General features: G+C 49.1%; 1 protein-coding gene across 7 annotated transcripts in view; it reads right to left on the reverse strand.

The window, feature by feature from the left end:
* SETD5 (SET domain containing 5) overlaps positions 1–19,967 on the reverse strand; it is a 200,203-nt gene that overhangs the window by 105,752 nt on the left and 74,484 nt on the right. For all 7 annotated transcript variants that reach the window (XM_030570399.1, XM_030570398.1, XM_030570400.1 and 4 more), the window contains exons 2-5: positions 14,477–14,651; positions 2,223–2,328; positions 417–628; positions 38–96 (exon numbers count right to left, since the gene is read on the reverse strand). In XM_030570399.1, the coding sequence (XP_030426259.1) occupies positions 38–96; positions 417–628; positions 2,223–2,328; positions 14,477–14,547 (448 nt within the window). In that variant the 5' untranslated portion in view covers positions 14,548–14,651. The remainder of the gene's footprint in view (positions 1–37; positions 97–416; positions 629–2,222; positions 2,329–14,476; positions 14,652–19,967) is intronic.

Below are 19,967 nucleotides of genomic sequence, written 5' to 3' on the forward strand. Positions count from 1 at the left end.
AGTGTCACCATTAATCTCAGCATAATCGCAGCCTTACCTGACACATTGTCCTGCTTCCGGCGGCGGAGTCTGATCACTTTCCCTCTGCTCATTCCCCTGCAAAAGGAGAATGGACAATTGAAGCCAGTTTTGTAAGGGTCAGTCAATTTGAAAGTCAGCCAGATGTCACAAGCTGCATGCCCCCTAAGGGGCCTAGGATGGTAAGAGCATCAATTTATCATTCTCATCTACACGCCTAGTGTCATCAACACTTGTCAGGTTGACAGAGCAAAGGGGTAGGGCCGATACTTGGCAAAGCACTCGAGAGAACACTTCAACCAGCAACAGGAAGTCCATCCCCAACTCAAATGTGGTAGTCTAGCATTAGAAGTGAAAGCAGGAGACGCCGCCCTGTTCTGCGATGCATCAGAAGTTACCTGCATTTGTCACACTTGATGAGGAAGCCATCTTGGGAGAGAGTGCAGTGACACCAGCTGGGAATGGACTCTCTCTCTGAGGAGCTCTCACTGTCCCCCGAGTTCTCCTCGTCAGGTGAGTGCAAGCCATTCAGCTCAGCACGAGGGATGATAGTCTGAACTGGAGGAGATGCTGGAGGGGTTGGAGGAGGAGGAGCTCCATAATTATGATCCTGAAAATAAACATCTCCATCAGTATTATTTTGAACATAGGGAGTTCAAAGTCTTAGGGTATGTTTACACTGCAGCTGTGCTGCTGCTGCAGCACTTCTGGTGAAAGCACTTTAAGCCAACAGGAGAGAGCTCTCCCATTGGCTTAATAACTCCTGCCTCCACAGAGGCGGTAGCTATGTTGATGGGAGAAGCTCACCTGCCAACATAGTGCTGTCCACACTGCTGCCTAGGCTGGTGTAACTTGTCACTCTGGGGTGTGCATTATTCACACTCCTAAGCGACATAAATTATACCAAAGAAATTTATAGTGTAGGCATAGCCTAAAACTCAGCTCTAACTCAACAGCCACCCAGGAAATTAACGAACAATTTGAATGGAAAACAGTAGTCTGCAAACAGCTTGAAGCAATAGCTCTGAGGGGCGTGAACTGCACTATTTGTCTCAATTTTGTATATTTGTCACTGTTTTTCTCAAACCTCTGAGAACAATTCAGATGTCAATATTGACTGTGGCACTGCTAATCGTTTTGAAAAAACATCCAGCTAATGTGCTTATCCCAAAATCTCAAACCACTTTCCATGCTTTCCCTCTGCAGATGTCGTCTCCAACCTTTCCAAGTTCTGACAGGTGTGTGTTTTCAGTATGAAAATCTGCAGCACGCTGAAAACGAAGTGTGAAGACAGTGTAAAATAAATTGCAGTTGGTATCAGATACCACCAGCGAGGATATTGTGGAAGGCGTTACACATTCATATACTTTGTTCAACAAAATCCTCCATTTTAAAATTTAAAGGAAGCTGTTGCAGATTTTACTATTTGCCTCACAGAGCATTGCAGGAACCAGGGGATCTTGCCACTGAATCAACATCAAGCTTACTGAAGAGAACATGGGGCCTTGAGAGTAACAAACACACAAAATGCAGCAAGTATGGCAGGACTCATTCACACTGCTGTTGCCCCAAAATAAGCTAAACCAGCAGTTTTCCAACTGTGGCACATGTACACCTAGGAGTACACGAGCTCTCATCAGGAGGTATGCGAGAAAAATCCTGTAATGGAAGGCAACCCATTTTATTTAGTACAGAGGTTTAGTACTAGCGGGGCAAGGAGGAACATGCTGGGGGGCAAGCAGCAACACCAGCCCTGCACAGTGTGGCTCAGGGAGGGAACGCCGACTCCATTCCTTACCGGGCCAATTGAGCTGAGCCTCCCCCTTTGGAGGTACAATTTTTGGTTGCGCCCTGCCCAAACCAAGACAAACTGGGTGGCCCGCTGAAGTGAGGCTTCCCCAACAGTTAGAAAACCTCTAGAAGCTGTTGCTAAAGAGAAGGCAGAAATCGGGTGCGGGGGGGGGACGGGACGGGACGGGGACACGACCTAACCCCCGCACGCCCACACCCACGCATCGTCTCTGTCTCTCTCAGATGCGAGTACACAGTAGACTACATAGTACGTAGCCTACAAAGTTTGAGCTAAACAAAACAGCAGTTCAATGCTATGTAGGGAAAGGGCAACAGAAGGAGCAAGGGAGCAGCGCGTAAAGTAAGGGGCTGGTACAGCGTAATCCTCTGCAGATTAAGGAGTGACTACTCACTGCATAAGGCAGCCCTCGATAGCTGTGCCTCTGGGTGGCCTCATAGCCATGACTGGAGTACACATTCTTCTCATCGACAGCTGGACTAGCTTCCACGGACTCTGGGCTGCAGAAAATTACCAGAAGACAGACCCATCAGTGTAGAACCAAATTCCCCCTTGTCAGGCACTTGCCAATATCTCAGCATTCTCCTCTTTCCCACTCGGCACAACTGTAAACACACTGTTAAGGGAAACTGAGGTATATTATCCACTTCACAATGTGGCCCATACATGGAGGATGGAGGTGTAGGATAAACCTGTGATTGACAGAACAGGTGGGTAAGCAGGGGTCATGCTAGATAAGGGGTAACTAACTCATCTCCTCATGCTGAAGCAGGAGAGGAGTAAGAAACATGCTGACACAGACACACACATTATGTGCACACTCTCATATTCCTCCCCTATCTTCCCATTCACCTCCAGATACAGTTCAAGATTTCCTACCTTGATTTTAAAACCCTCCATGGACTTGTTCTATCTGGGCCTATGATCCTTATCACACCCTTCTTGTCCCCCCCTCCACGCCCTCTGCCTGGCCAGTGCTGATTTAGTCTCAGTCTCATCACACTGACGCACCACCACCTTCTCCTCCTTTAAATCCAAAAAGAGCATCCCCAAATTGCAGATGAACACACCTCTCCTGCCTTTATGCCTGTTGTTCTTCCCCTCAGCTACTAAGGCTATGTCTACACTACGGCGCTTGCAGAGAGACAGCCTACTGCTGCAGCTGCACTGCTGAAAGGTCTCCTGTGACGCCGCTATATGCTGACAGGAGAGAGCTCTCTCACTGGCATAACTAAACCACCCCCAGTGAGTGGTGGTAGCTATGTCGGCAGGAGACGCCCTCCTGCTGACATAGCGCTGTCCACAGCGGCGTTTTTGTCAGTGAAACTATGTCAGTCGGGGGGTTGGGTTTTTTGCACCCGACTGACAAAAGTTTTGTCGACAAAAGTGCTAGTGTAAACAAAGCCTTAGTGTCACTTAACTTCACTGTGTTTTGGGATATAATTTGTATGGAAGCTACCGTTGTCCTAAAAACATCTTGCACAGTTTGGGATGGTTAAAGTAATTCCATGTTGCAAAGCAGGGTCAATAAAACTCATGGCTTGGACAGAAAAGGGCCATAGGCAAAGCAGGCTGACTTAATGCTTCCTACATGTCAACATGTGTTGAATGGGAATTTTGTTGCTAACTTAAAATGACAATGGATATTTTTACCACACGGTGGCAAAAAATATCAGGTCAAAATCAAGTATAACGTGTGCTATTGGTGAAGGACTGCAGGAGTCCTGAGCAGAGGAGGGATAGCTGCAATTCAGCACAGGGAAGCAGTAGATAAGGAGGGCAGCGACAGAATACCAGAAAGGAAATATCCTCTCAGTTGAGAGGCATTCCAAAACAGGAGATGGAAGGACATATTACTGCACATGTACAATTATGGGTTGCATTTGAAATGACACAGGAAATAACAATCACATCTGTAGTTCCAGGGCAGGTCTACATTTAAAACGCTGCAATAGTGCAGCTGTGGTGCTGTGGCACTTCTGTAAAGATGCTACTTCGCCAGCAGGAGGCCATTTCCCATCAGTGTTGGTACTCCACTTCCCCAAGAGCTGCCATCAACACAGCGCTGTCTACATCGGGAGTCAGGTCTGTACATCCGCATTGCTCAGGGGTGTGGCTTTTTCTCAGCTCTAAGCGATGTAGTTATAACAATGTAAGTTTATAATGTAGACTTGGCCTCAGCTTCCCCTTCCAAGATTACAGCATAGGAGAAAGGGGCAAAGCAGACAGAAAAGCAGGATTCTCACTCCAGGGTCTTGTGTTGCCAGTGTGAATCCAGGAGAAGCCTGCACACTAAACACTAACACTAAGGGCATGTCTCAACTACAAAACTATGTTGACTTCAGTTACATCGCCATAGTAATTAAATCACTTTTGTGCGTCCACACTACATTCCTTGTGTCAATGGCGCATGTCCTCCCCAGGAGCGCTTGTACTGACTGTACTGTCAGTGTGGGGCATTGTGGGATGGCTTCTGAAAGCCAGTAACAGTCGATGTAAGCAATGCAGTGTCTTCACTGGCACTGCATTGACCTAGCTACATTAACACTGACTCTACACTGCTTGTGAAGGTGGAGTTATTCAGTGTAGCAAGGCAGTTACATTGACGGGAGCAAAATTTTAGTGTAGACACTTACATACTTAGGTTGACATAAGCTGCCTTGAGTTGATCTAACTCTGTAGCGCAGGCCAGGCCTAAGGCTTCGTCTACACAGGTACATTTAGGAAAATCAATATGCATTAACTAAAGGTGTGAATTCAAAGTGGATTAGTTAAACTGCATTAAGCGTTTAATTCAGGGCATAGCTACACCTGCAGATGTAAAGTGCTGTGAGTTAAACCAGCCCTCGGAAAGCGCAGTAGGGAAAGCACTGCAGTGTGTTCACACTGATAGCTGCAAGCATACTGGTGGGGTCACATTTGCGGCACTTGCAGTGGCATTTGGAGAGGTGCATTATGGGCAGCTATTCCACAGAGCACCTCTTCCCATTCTGGTGCTCTAGCTTGTGGGAAGGGTGCAGAGGATGTGGGGCATTTTGGGTCCTGTCCCAATGCCCCGTGCTGCATCGCTTCACATCCCAGCAATCCCTGTGCTTCCATCCACTTGGCGCCATCTTTCAACGTGTTTTGTACTGCGCAGTCTGTCTTCCCTTTCAATCTGCAGGAATGGAGCTCGAAGTGCTGAGAAATATGCTGATGAGTCTCGCCAGCACATCGCATTTGGCAGTTGAGTTACTCCTTAAGCTACAAACTGACAGTGAGGAGCCCGACGATGTTGACTCGCGTAACGCATATGACACAAGATTGCTTGTGGCATTCACGGACATGCTCACCACCGTGGAACGCCGCTTTTGGGCTCGGGAAACAAGCACTGAGTGGTGGGATCACATCATCATGCAAGTCTGGTATGATGAGCAGTGGCTGCAGAACTTTTGGATGAGAAAAGCCACTTTCATGGGACTGTGTGCTGAGCTCGCCCCCACCCTGCGGCGCAAGGACACGAGATTGAGAGCTGCCCTGCTGATGGACAAGCGGGTGGCTACTGCAATCTGGAAACTGGCAACTCCAGACAGCTACCAATCGGTCGGGAACCAGTTTGGAGTGGGGAAGCTGACCGTTGGAATCGTGTTGATGCACGTTTGCAGGGCCATTAATCGCATCCTGCTAAGAAGAACCGTGACGCCGGGTAACGTGCATGGCATTGTGGCTAGCTTTGCACAAATGGGTTTCCCTAACTAAGAAGGGGTGATAAATGGGATGCATATTCCAATTCTGGCACCAGCCCACTTAGCCTCTGAGTACATTAATCGAAAGGGATATTTCTCTATGATTCTCCAGGCGCTTGTGGATCACCATGGGCGATTCACTGACATTAACAAAGGCTGGCTGGAAAGGTGCATGACGCACGAATCTTTCGGAACACTGGCCTGTTCAGGAAGCTGCAAGCTGGGACTTTCTTCCCAGACCAGAAGATCACCGTAGGAGAAGTCAAAATGTCCACTGTGATCCTTGGAGTCCCGCTTACCCTTTAATGCTGTGGCTCATGAAACCCTACACAGGGAGCCTTGACAGCAGCAAGGAGCAGTTCAACAGACTGAGTCAGTGCAGAATGCGTGTGGAGTGTGCTTTTGGCTATTTAAAGGGCCGCTGGTGCTGTCTGTATGGGAAGCTAGACCTGGTCGATGACAAAATCCCCACGGTTATATCTGCGTGCTGTACCCTCCATAACATTTGCGAAGGGAAGGGTGAAAGATTCACTCAGGCATGGAACTTGGAGGTTCAACACCTGGAGGCTGAATTTGGACAGCCAGAGAGCAGGGCTATTAGAGGGGCTCAGCACGAGACTGCAAGGATTAGGGATGCCTTGAGGGAACAATTTGAGGCTGAAAGCTACCAGTAACGTTTGGTGCCCTGCATAGGACTGAAGAGTGGTGGTTCCAACATTAGTGGGAATCTGTGTTTGCTACGCTGACTTGCAGTGCCTGTTGCTTTCCTGGGCTAAGGTATCTTTTACTTAATTCAATAATAAAGAATGTTTTCAAAGCCAAAAAATCCATTTATTGAAAAGAAACAACTGCTTGGGAAACAGAAAGGGCAAGAGATTGGGGTGGGGAATGGTTCAATCACAGATTTGCATATGTCTTGTTATAATAATAATAATATATGGAGATATACCTATCTCCAAGAACTGGAAGGGACCTTGAGTCCAGCCCCCTGCCTTCACTAGCAGGACCAAGTACTGATTTTTGCCCCAGATCCCTAAGTGGCCCCCTCAAGGACTGAACTCACAACCCTGGGTTTAGCAGGCCAACGCTCAAACCACTGAGCTATCATTCTCTCCCAGTTATCTTACTTTGCCTTCCTGTCTGGAGTGCTGGGCAATGTGTGCTTCACTTCAGGCTGGCTAAAATGCATGGTGATGGGGGTTGAGTGCAGTGAGTAACGGTCATAGTTTGCACGGCTGGGTGGTGAAGCTACAGGTGTTGGAGGCAGCTGGTGGCGATAGGAATCCTGATGTGGGGAAAAAGTAGACTGGAGGTGACGTGGGGGCACAAGGGAAAGAGTTTTGGAACAAGGGCTGGAGGGGCAGGGTAGTGCTCCACCTGCATGGCTACAGGTGCCTGTATGGAGTCCGCTTGGCATTCTATAATGCTTAGCAGCTGCTCTGTGCTTTGGTGCCAGCAATCTGCTTTCTGCTGGCGGACCCTCCTTTCACTCTCCCACCACTCCTGTGCTTTTTGATTTTCATTAAGGGACTGCTGCATTACTTCATGCAGCATGGCCTCTTCCTAATTCTTTTGAGTCTTTCCGCTGATGATAACACAGACGGCTGAGATCTCAAAGTTGCATCTGTAAAGGCAAAATGCAACACTTAACAGAGGCAGCACTATTCACACCAGACAAAGCAATGATTTGCCCGTATTTAAAGGCAAGTATAGTCTATACAATAGCAGAATTTGCCCATCCCAAAGTGAGTGCATATAACCCACAGGAGCCCCAAAATGGTGAGTAAGCATAGGGGCAAGGGGGACTGAATGTTTCAGGGCCATACTATTCTCTGGGGTTCTGTGCCTTGGGGAGAGCTAACAGCTGCAGGGGCCCCCTATACTGAATACTGTCCCCACATTTTCCACAGGAGTTCATCCTGGAAGATACCCTCAGTTGCAAGGTGACCTGGAAAGCAAGGGAGGGTCTTCTACTACAATGCTGCTTTCGCCCTGGCCTATATGCAGCTTTCCTGTGTGCAGCAATGGTCCCCCCGCCCCTCACAGCACAGTGACGAGGACATGTTAGCCTAACTGGGACAAGGACCACAGTAGCTCTCCCAAGAAACCTGTGCAAGTGCATTGCCCAGCTTCTGCATGAGACCTTTGAAGAGATCACTGAGGCAGATTATTGTGATGTGAGAGAGCACATTAACGCCCTATTCCGCATCTAGGCATGCATGGGGCCCTAACCCTCCTCAGCCCAAGAGCCCACACCAAACAACTTCCCTCCCAAAATAAAAGCCGCTTACCCACACCTCCTCTAGTGTTTGTCCTTCCCCAAGCACCAGCCGCTATGACCGGCTACCTTTCTCCTGGCTTGAGAACAGCTGCTGGCTGCATGCATCTAGGAATGCTGGCGTGTCTTCCACCTCCTCAGCACCCTTGCTCCCGCTTACCTCCTCCTCCTGCCTTGTTGAACTGGACTCTGAAGTGTCCATGGTGGTCCTTGGAGTGGAGGTGAGGTCTTTGTAGAAACGGCAGTTCGCGGGGGCAGCACCAGAGCGGCAGTTTGCCTCATGGGCTTTGCAGTAGGCATTCTGCAGCCCCTTCACTTTAACCCTGCACTGCTGTGCATCCCAGTCATGGCTCCTTTCCATCATGTGCCTTAATATCTGCCCAAAGGTATCATAATTCCTATGGCTGGAGCGCAACTGGGACTGGACAGCTTTCTTCCCCCAAACACTGATGAGGTCCAGCGCCTTGCCATTGCTCCATACTGGGGATTGCCTGGTGTGTGGAGGCATGATCACCTGGAAAGATTTGCTGAGAGCACTCCATACCTGCCTGAGCAAACAGGAAGGGGATTTTCAAAATTCCCAGAGAATTTAAAGGTCAGGTCTGATGGTTGGTCACCTGAGGGCTGGGCAGTAGAGTTCAAAATGATGATCAGAGTGAGTAGAACAGGCATTGCGGGACACTTCTGGAGGCTGATCAGAGTGCATTAACAGACCAAGGCGTCCACACTGCCACTGCAGCATTCCAGTGGGGGTGCAGCAAATGTTACGCCTCTTGTCAAGGTGGATTACCAGGAGCACTCCAGCTGTGGAGTGCAGGCGCTTTACGTGCCTTGCCAGTGTGGACGCATTGTGAGTTAGGGTGCCCGGGGCTGCTTTAATGTGCTCTACCTCACAGGTGTAGCCAAGCCCTCAGTTTGGTTTATGAATAAAGCTAAACTGAATTAAGGGTGAAATAGCAACTGCAGCCTCCAAGGCAGCTTCAGAGATAAACAAGGCTAACTTGGCCAGGCCCTTCAACATACACTGCCACTCAGGGTTTCCACCTCTACCCCGAACATGAAGGATAAGTTGATGCTGAAGACCCTTACAACACGCTGCCTGGCACTGGGAGCTTCATCAATCACAGTGCAGCCAGATGATGCTTATTATTCAGAACCAATGCCTAGCTACCACCAGCTTCACGTGCCAAGATTTGCAGGGTTTCAGGGACCTTGCATGTGGGGAGGTCCTTAGCTTTGAGAGATTGGTGCAGGATGCTTCAGACGCAAACCTATTCTGCTAGGACTGTACTGAGGTGGGTGGCACCACCAGAGTCCTGGCACACAGCAGTTGAAACCAACTCAGGTTTACATTTTGAGGATTTTTCTTTCAAAGCACATCAGGCTAGATTTATGCTGGACATATGGAAGTCTTGCAGCTGGGGAAGGAAGACTGTGCTCTGTAGAAGCGTTGGAGGGATTCTGAATGCTTTGAGTGACATCTGCAGGTAGATCCGACTCCCCTACATGTCCTACTCAATCTCCAGGCAGAAAACATGCTGAATGGCTTAGCCTGTTACCATCATTCTCCTGCTGCAGTTTAATGTTACTGAGAGTGAAGACTTCAAAGTGAAATAAGGCACGAGGTAGGAGGTGCTGATGGTTACGAAGCTAGAAATAAAGCAGTAGTCCTGGACTCAGGCCCAAAGACCTTCTGAGGTCTCTGGAGGTCAAATGATCCTTCACATCACAGAATCAGAACAGTGTAGGACTGGAAGGAACTCAGTAGGTCAGCTAGTCCAGTCCCTTGCACGAAGACAGGACTAAGTATCATCTAGGCCAGTGGTTCTCAAACCTATTTTATCACGCTTCTCTTCTTCGTGTTTGTAGTAGTTTATCCCCACACACAAGTACATATACTGATATAAAAAAAAAATCAATGTACAACTCTCACTAAATATTAAAAACAATAAGGCATTGATTCAAACAGAGCAATTTAAATATATAGTAAATAGCTCTCTGGCCGCCCAGCTCTGAGGCAGCGTTACCGCCAGCAGCAGCACAGAACTAAGGGTGGCAAAACCATACTATACGACCCTTATTTCTGTGCTGCTGGTGGCGGTGGTGCTGCCTTCAGAGGTGGATTCCGGGCCAGCAGCCGCTGCTTTCCACTCTGCCTTCTCACGCCTTCCAAGTATATATTCCGTGCTCTTCCCAGTTTGAGAACCCTAGACCATCTCAGATGTTTATCTAACCCGAGGTCCCCAACACAGTGCCCACGGGGCGTCTAGGCATGCCCACGTACAGGCCAGCAGATGAACATCCGCCAAAATGCTGCCGACAAGCTGTGTCATCCAGAGGCGTTAGCGGCATTTCGGCAGTGACTCCTCTGGATGGTGCTGCTTGTCGGCGGTATTGTACCGGCGACACCTATTGACATTGCCACTTGTTGGCGGCATTTCGGCGGAGGCTTGTCCACGGCCACAGTCCTCTGTGGCTCACCATATGACACTGCCAGACGAAAAAGGTTGGGGACCACTGGTCTAATCTGTTCTTAAAAAAAAATCTCGTGATGGAGATTCCACAGCTTCCCTAGGTAATTTCTTCCTGTGCTTAACCACTCTGACGGGAAGTTTTTCCTCATGTCTGACCTAAATCCCCTTGCTACAATTTAAGCTCATTATTTCTTGTCCTGTCCTCAGTGGTGAAGGAGAACAATACTTGAAGTCTTATCACATCCGCCCCCCGCCCCCACTTTCTCTTCTCCAGACTAAACCAACCCAATTTTTTCAATCTAACTTCATAAATCATGTTTTCTACACCTTTAATCATTTTTGTTGCTCTCCTCTGGACTTTCTCCAGTTCGTCCACATCTTTCCTGAAGTGTGGTGACCAGAACTGGATACAATACTCCAGCTGAAGTCTTATCAGTGCTGAGAAGAGTGGGGGAATTATTTCTCATATCTTGTTTACAATACTTCTGCTAATACAGCCCAAAATGATGTCCTTTTTTTCTTTGCAACAGTGTTACACTGTTTACTCTTATATTGGGTGTTAATGAAAGAACCAACGAAAAATAACCATACTAAAAACCACTGGACTGGGAAGGGAAGGCCACAAAGAGAAAAGGATACCGGTAGCAGGAGTTGCCCTCCCCTGCCTTGTGGTATCCCTGGTAAAGTTCCTTCGCTTTCACGTGGCACTGCTACTGATCCCTGTTACATCCCTTTGCTTGCATCCCCAGTGCAATCTGCCATTTCTACAGCTGTTCCGTAGTTGTGCTTGTGTCATGGACTCACAGGCCCTAGGCTCTCTCGGTTCCTTACGGTCACCAGGAGGAACCCCCCTTCATCGTGACAGCCCTTCTGGGGGGTCCATGCTCTACTAGGGATTAAGCCCTGGGCTCCAGTGCCTCCTGGAACCGCAGCTCTCTGATCCTCCAGCATAAGGGGAGGGATAGCTCAGTGGTTTGAGCATTGGCCTGCTAAACCCAGAGTTGTGAGTTCAGTCCTTGAGGGGGCCATTTAGGGATCAAGGGCAAAAAAAATAGTTGGGGATTGGTCCTGCTTTGAGCAGGGGGTTGGACTAGATGATCTCCTGAGGTCCCTTCCAATCCTAATATTCTATGATTCTATGCCTGTTTCTCGCCATGGGCCCCTCTGGGAGTCCACTTGCTTGGGACCCTCACGGGACTCACAGTCTGGGTAATCTGGAACTGCTCTGGGAGCAGCTTAGCCAAGACTCTGGTGCAGCTTAACTCCCCTCACAAAATGGATGTCCAGGCAAGAAACCTCCTTGGCTTTGGAACTTCCTGGCTCCAATCTTGGCGCATTCAGCACTCCTGTTCACACCGTGAGCCCCCTACAGTGAGTTCATCGGAATAGGACGCCTGCAGAAGCCATGCGCACCCCCAAAGGGCCCTATATCCCAACGTTGCAGTCAGAAATGACTCTCAGCCAGTGTTGTAAAACAGAAGGTTTATTAGTTAACAGGAACATAGCTTAGAACAGATCTCATTAGCGCAGAAAGTAGGACCATTCAGTAAAGTCCACCTTGGGGAGAGGGAAACCCCAGAGTCTTGGGATCCTGACCCTTCCCCTGAGTCTGACCCCTTCCAGCTGCCTGGCCTCCAACATGCCCACTGCCCTCCTCCAGTCTGTGTCTTGTTTCCTGGCAAAGTGTCATTTGGTCACATCTCCCTCTTGGTTCTCAGGTTACAAAGGGGTTTGGCCACTGTCCACTTGCAGGCAGCTGAAGCAATCTCACCTGCCCCTGGGGGTTTCAGCAAAAGAGAGACACCCTTATCCCGACCACCTAGGCACTGGTGTAATACACAGGGGAAACTGAGGCACATACGGTATTCATGCAAAACATTAAGGCTCACAGGTGTCAAGTAACAGGGGGCAGCCGTGTTAGTCTGTATCCACAAAAACAATAGTCTGTTTCTTCAGATGGAGTCATGCACCTGAAGAAGTGAGGTTTTTTACCCACAAAAGCTTATGCCCAAATAAATCTGTTCATATCCTAACCCAAAGTCCTCCAGGATCAAATAAATCTGTTAGTCTTTAAGGTGCCACCGGACTCCTTGTTATTAAGGCTCACGTACAACATAAGGGGAAAAAACCCACTTCCTCATAGCTTGCACAGCCTCGTCTCTCCACAGGCCCCGGAGATGCAACACTTCTTGCCTGTCCCAGGCAGGAGTGCATCTAGTACCTCTCTATATGTGCCGGACACAGACAAAGGTGAGCTGCTAGGTATGCTTGCCAAGATGGGCAACCTGAAAAGGGCATTTCAAAAAACACATAAGGTATCTAAAGGTGGGGGGCTTCCAGTTTCTATCACTCCTAGGTAATGGAGTTTAAAATTGTGAGTAGAGTGGTCACTGTTGTGCGGCCTGGGATACTGTGGGACATTGGCTGGAGGACTGTTCGTGTTGACATGGGTCATGCTGTGTCTACACTCATACGGCGTTGACCAAAGTAGATTGATCATAGTTTTACACAGTTCAGGAAGGTGATTTTACTGTGTCACTGTAATGGGTCACTTAAGTTAGTCAGAGACAAATTTGAGCACAGAGGCATAAACAGGCCCATGCAAGGTAGCTTACATTGACCTAACTTTGTCGTGCAGACTAGGTCTGAGAGATAAAGAGCAGGAGCAGCATCTCCTGTGAGGAGCTTCTTGGTTGAGCACAATCAATATTCCAAGGGACAGTTCACATCCTAACCCAAAGTCCTACCAGAGCTTGGGGTGGTCTGTCTGATGTTGGGAAGCATAAAACCTAGGTATGAGAATCCTGTGCTGATGATATCCTTAGAGAATAGGAAAATGCAAAGAAACAAAACAAAACACAAGTGGCCCACCTCTCGGAGAGAGCAGATGCAGCCAGGACTTCACTGAGAGATGCAGGGGAATAGAAACTGGAAGTATACCGGTGTGACGATCTATATTATTACGATCACCACTTTTACAAGACTATGATAAGTTTTGTACAAAGAATGCCTTGTGAGGCATCATTTGAAAACTCAATCTGTTGAACATTATTGTCCTGGTAAAATATGTGTATCAACATTGCTCGTAAAGTTATATGTTTCTACTGCATAACTTTGTTGTCACATGTTCCAGAGTTAGAAAGTCAGGTCCAAACCAGCTTTTCAGAGACAAAGACATACTAGCACTCCAGCTAGGTGTTAAAGAGCAATCACCAGCTTAAACAGCCATTCTTCAGCAACAAGAAAGTATAAACAAGAAATTTACATTTCATCACAGAGATGGCTCAACCCTCACATCCACAATAGACTACTATTATTGCCTGCATCCCAGACGGGAATAATCCTCAAAGAGGGGAGGGTGATATAAAAGACAGAGTGACAGATCCTGTGGCCTCCATTTCACCTCTCCTCCCATCTCTTTGCTCATGATATCAGCATCTCTCAAAGAACTGAACTAAGGGGGAGTGGTCCCAGGCTGAAGAGAGACCCAACCTGTGAAATTTACATCAGCATATGATGAGACAAAACCTAGCTTTTAAGGACACTTAGCTTGTTAAGACAGTGAGACAGGATCCCCAGGGTACAACCTGGAACTATGGGACTGCTGTGCCCCCTTAACTCTCCAGCCTGGGCTGTCTCACACAATGCTATGCCAGTGACAAACAACAAACCCCTCTGGGGCTATGATCACTCAGTCATCAACATGTAGAGCTCCACACCCAGTTAAACTGCATGAATACTCTCTCAGCCAGTCATGAATTATACAGAGAGGCACCAGCTAAACACCGCAGTCCCCAGCCTCCCACTCCAGAAATATAACGTCTTACACTGCTCAAGACTCTCTTGGACAGTGCAAGCTCATTAATTAGTTCACCACTCTTTCAAAGGGTAGCAGATGTGCAACAGCCCTTGTTAACCTGAGCTGAGATTTCCCAAGCACTTCCACCGAAAACACACTGTTTTAGTATTAGTTTTAGTAAAGGAAGCAGCATATAGCTTTTGTACTGGCCTTGGGAAGGAGGAATCCAATACCTTTGGAGCTCCTCCTTCCTCTATCTGCTGTCTCTAGTTCATCTGTTCCCTCCATTCTGGGTTTGCCAAAGATGCTGGAGTCTGAAAAGGAGCTCAGCTCTGCACTCACTCACACACATTCAGAGGAAATACCACTTACTCGGATCCTGCAGCCATATCTGAGTAGGATGTATCTGGTGTGGTGACTCCCAGAGGGATTGCAATGCTCATGACGTCCGTCAGGGATCACGGAGTCCAAAAGGTAGCGACTGGCTGCTCCAAGGGTGGGGAGGAGCCGCAAAGCCTCGGCCAACACGTCACGGACATGGGGAAACCTAGCAGGGAAAAAACAGTATGTAGCATTTTTGTTAACCTTTGTTATATGCACAGGGTTTTCCCGATACTCACTCCCCCAGGAGGACTTCCAGCAGAAGGGGAGAGAAAGAGAGAAAGCAACTTTCCAGCAGGAGGCATGCACAACCACCTGTGCTTGTTGCTAAACTATCACCTGCAGCTCCAAAGCCCTTCTTTACAACCCAGCCTCAACCTGAAAGGAGCCAATTTGCTACTTTCCCCAAACTAAACTCAGTGCTGATTAACAGACAAGCTGTTCACTCCTTTTGCATCCAATTACAACAGCTGTTATCTATCCCCATAGCCCTTCATGAAACTAGTCCCATCCACTCCCCAAAATACAAACAAACCCCATTCTGAGTGGCAGGGCAATAAGGAGCCAGAAATCTGTATTTACATTCGCATCACATACACTGCCATTGTGTCCAACCTATGGACAGATTATGTCTCGATCACAATCAAGGCTGCTCTTTACATGAGAGCCCATCCCCTGAATTGTGTAACGATTACTTGGGATAGAGTTCATTGATACAGAAGGCCCCAAGCTTCCTGAATCCCATCTTGCACCTCTCCTAACAGCCAAGCTATGTCAGATATTAGATTATTTTCTGATAGGTTAATCCAATAAGGAACACTACAGCCTTACTAGTTCATTTCAGAAAAAGGTGGAATCATGATCATTTCACCCTGAGAGAGCAGTTGCGGCCTACAACTCTGCTGAGTGTGGAGTGAAGAGAACTCCCAGTGCTGTGAAGAGAAAACCCAAGCTTAACCTCTATATTCACTGCTGCCCAAAATTTCTGCGAAGAAAGCATAGGGAATTGATGAAAATGTCAAAGACTTCTGAGCGGGAGAATACTGAACTAGGTAGAAACCCAGGGTAAATCCCTGCTTAGAAAACAAACTCAAGAATATAAAAGGTACTGTAGGAGCAAGGTGTTTGTGATATCCTAAAATGGTAACAGAACCATATATGAAGCTGGCAGAAGGATCTAAATGAAATGAATCTAAAGTGTTACAGAGAACCAGATGGGAACACCACCTCCTGTTTAACTGTTATTTTATGCAACCCCCCAAAAGTTTTACACAACTCTGCTACATTTCACAGATGCGCACACAGACAGAACTGAAGCCAAAGAGGAGGGACAGGAAAGACTTGGTGGACATGCGGTCATTGAGGAATCCTCTTTTCTGGAAGGAAAGCCTTGACTTGTATTGAATTCAGGGATTCCTTTATGACTTGGAGATTGCCAGTCCAAATTAGACAGTTTTCTCGGTAGAAACCTACTTACTCCCTGGGTGTTTTAGGTATGCTACTAACTAGCTAGGCACTTAATGGAGTGATTGTCTCACATGCAAAAGTGCAGTTACTTTCCATGAGCTGGTCTGATATGAAGGCCATCTCTCTTGCAGTACAAAGACTTTCCCTCTGCACTGCATTGTCTCTTCTGTTGCTCTCTCCTTTAATAAAGGATCCACCTTCGCTCTGAGAAATATCTTGTGAGAGGGATGCCTGCAGTGGGATAGATGGTAGGAGTACTACATGGACGAGAATTGGCTTATCGCCAACACATAGTGATCTCTGGTAATTTCATGCCATACCACAAGGAAATGGTCCAAATGGTCTCAGAATGGAGGGGGGAACGGGGGAGGGGAAGCACACAGGCAACCCATCAAATCCAAATCTAGCTGGTTGTTCAGGAAGAACAAGCAACGGAAGACCTGGATCTTTGTTTACAGTGTCTCCTTTTATACAGTTTCTTCTGCTAGACTTCTGGAGAAGAGGGGGCAAAAGGAACCAGATGAAAGACAACGCCTCTGAAATTGATAAGACAATAAAACTAGGTGTCTCCTTCTCTGGCTAGGAAGGTTCAACCCCAAAGACTGCAGATAATCTCTCTCCTACATCCCCTTCTTCACCCCCATCAGTCATAAATTGCTGTGAATGCTGGCTAGAAGCAAGTTCCACAACAGGAAGGTGTGATTGCATCTTTTGGAAGAGGCAGAAGATCACTGTTTATCTTTGTAATACATCCTCAGATCTCTACACTGATTTCTTGCCCCTACTCTGATCAATAGCTGGCTGTCAGCAGCCTGAGACTCAGGCCATGGCTACACTAGAGAGTTGCAGTGCTGGTGAGGGGGTTACAGCGCTGCAACTTAGGATCCGTCCACACTTGCAAAGCACGGCCAGCGCTGCAACTCCCTGGTTGCAGCGCTGGCTGTACACCTGGTCGAGCCTCGGGTGTAGGGATTCCAGCGCTGGTGATCCAGCGCTGGTCAGCAAGTGTGGACGCCCACCAGCGCTTTTATTGACCTCCGGGGTATAAGGAGGTATCCCAGCATACCTTAGAAGCCTCTCTGGTAATCATGCACACTCCACTGTCCTGGGCTCAGCTGACCCCACCTTTAAATGCCCCGGGAATTTTAAAAATCCCCTTCCTGTTTGCTCAGCCAGGTGTGGAGTGCAATCAATCATTCAATCACTCAGCGACCATGCCTCCACGCCCCAGACGAGCCCCAGCATGGAACAGTTCCGAGCTGCAGGACCTCATCAGTGTTTGGGGTGAGGAAGCTGTGCAAGCACAGCTGCGCTCCAGCCAGAGAAATTATGATACCTATGGGCAGATATCGCAGTCCTTGCTGAGAAGGGGCCATGAACGGGACGCGTTGCAGTGCAGGGTCAAAATAAAGGAGCTGAGGAGTGCTTACTGCAAAGCCCGTGAGGGAAATCGCTGCTCAGGAGCTGCCCCCCACAACCTGCCGTTTTTACAAGGAGCTGGATGCCATACTTGGGTGTGACCCCACTGCCAATCCTAGGAGCACGATGGAGAGTTCAGAGCAGGGAGAAGTGGGGGAGGGTGTAGAGGAAGCCGAGAGTCAGGCTACTGGGGTGGAAGGAGACACCCCGGAGTCCCAGGAGGCATGCAGCCAGGAGCTCTTCTCAAGCCAGGAGGAGGCTAGCCAGTCACAGCAGCTGGAAGTTGCTGGTGAGGAAGAAGCTGAGGAGTGTGCTCGGGGTAAGCAGATTTTTATGTTTTGGGAGAGGACGGTTGGGGTTATGGCTGCCTGCATGCATGCCTAAATGTGGAATAGCCCATTGATTTGCTCTATCACGTCTCTGTAATCTGCCTCGGTAATCTCTTGAAAAGTTGCAGCCAGAGCGTGGGCAATGTGCTTTCGCAAGTTTATAGGGAGAGCCACCATGGTCCTTGTCCAGGTCAGGCTAACTCGTCCGATCCACTGTGCAGCGAGGGGTGGGGGGACCATGGCTGCACACAGGCAAGCTGCATAGGGGCCAGGGCGGAATCCACATTGCTGTAGAAGACCCTCCCTCTCTTCCCAGGTAACACACAGCAGTGATATATCTGGCAGTAGGAAACCCTGTTGAGAATTTAGGGATACTTGAGTGCAGGGCGCCAGGTTCGCGGTCCCCCCCCAGCCCCGCAGTGCGTTCCGGTTTCCCCACCCCCTTCCAGCACGTAGCCAGCCCCGCGGCACGCTCCGGTCTCCACCCCCCCCTTTCCAGCAGGCAGCCAGCCCCGCAGCGCGCTCCGGTCTCCACCCCCCCTTTCCAGCAGGCAGCCAGCCCCGCAGCGTGCTCCGGTCTCCACCCCCCCTTTCCAGCAGGCAGCCAGCCCCGCGGTGCGTTTCCCCCTCCTCCTTTCCAGCAGGCAGCAGCCCGGGCAGTTCCCCCCCTCACCAGCAGGCCGGAACGCGTTTCCCCCCCCTCCCCCGCCAGCAGCTCACCACCTTCCTGTTCACTACTGTCCCCTGTGCAGGACACCAGCTACCTCCTGTACCCAGTGCAGATAAACCCCAGTGACCCAATGGTCAATTCCCCCTCCCAGGTGCAGTCGGGGCAGAAACACTCACCCCATTGCTCGCCATGCCTTCGCTCCCCTGGCCTCTCTGTGTTATGTTAGGTATGTGGGAATGATGCTACAAAAAGTCTAAAAACTCCTTCACTGTGTGATGATAAACAGTGTAGCCTCTGTGTATTACATGTTTCTATTTTTTTTTTTTTTTTAGTGACCTTGACTAATGCAGCCGGATCACCGGCCTCACGTCGCTTGCAGAACTTGAGAAAAAATCCCCAAAAATCAAAAGAAGAATTGATCAAAGCAGTTATGATTCACTACAACAGAGAAAGTAGGAAGACGCAGGAATGGAGAGAGAAAATGTATGAGTGGAGGCAAACAGAAAGCAGGAGAAAGGAATTGGCTACCAAAAAAACCTCAAAGCACCTGATAAGCCTCCTGGCTCGCCAAACTGACTCTTTCGAGTCTCTCGTAGCCATGCAGGCAGATCTGTACCGTGGTAACCCACACCCCGCCCAAAGCTCTCTTTCTTGTTCCCCAGTATTTGCACAAAACACCTTTCTCCAGCAGCCAGTTTCTTATTACCCCCAGCTGCCCCCAACACCTGTACGATCACCTACCAGCCCTGATAAAAGACGGTTACTCACCTTTGTAACTGTTGTTCTTCGAGATGTGTTGCTCACATCCATTCCAGTTAGGTGTGCGCGCCGCGCGTGCACGTTCGTCGGAAACTTTTTACCCTAGCAACTCCAGTGGGCCGGCAGGTCGCCCCCTGGAGTGGCGCCGCCATGGCGCCCAATATATATCCCTGCCGGCCCGCCCGCTCCTCAGTTCCTTCTTGCCGGCTACTCCGACAGTGGGGAAGGAGGGCGGGTGTGGAATGGATGTGAGCAACACATCTCGAAGAACAACAGTTACAAAGGTGAGTAACCGTCTTTTCTTCTTCGAGTGATTGCTCACATCCATTCCAGTTAGGTGACTCCCAAGCCATACCTAGGCGGTGGGGTCGGAGTGAGAAGTCGCGGCACGGAGCACTGCAGTTCCGAAGGCCGCATCCTCTCTCGACTGCTGTACCAGGGCGTAGTGGGAAGCAAAGGTGTGGACCGATGACCAGGTCGCTGCCCGACAGATTTCCTGGATGGGCACACGGGCAAGGAAAGCCAGCGACGACGCCTGCGCCCTGGTAGAATGCGCAGTCACACGGCCCGTAGGGACATGGGCCAAGTCATAACAGGTCCTGATACAGGACGTAACCCATGAGGATAACCTCTGGGAGGAGATAGGAAGCCCTTTCATACGGTCCGCTACCGCCACGAAAAGCTGGGGGGATTTGCGGAAGGGTTTGGTCCTCTCTATGTAGAACGCGAGAGCTCTACGGACATCCAGCGAGTGGAGCTGCTGCTCCCTGCCTGAGGAGTGAGGTTTTGGGAAAAAAACCGGGAGGAAAATCTCTTGGTTGACGTGGAAGGCTGAGAC

Source organism: Gopherus evgoodei, chromosome 7, assembly GCF_007399415.2.
Source record: "Gopherus evgoodei ecotype Sinaloan lineage chromosome 7, rGopEvg1_v1.p, whole genome shotgun sequence".
In the NCBI taxonomy this organism is placed as follows: Eukaryota; Metazoa; Chordata; order Testudines; family Testudinidae; genus Gopherus; species Gopherus evgoodei.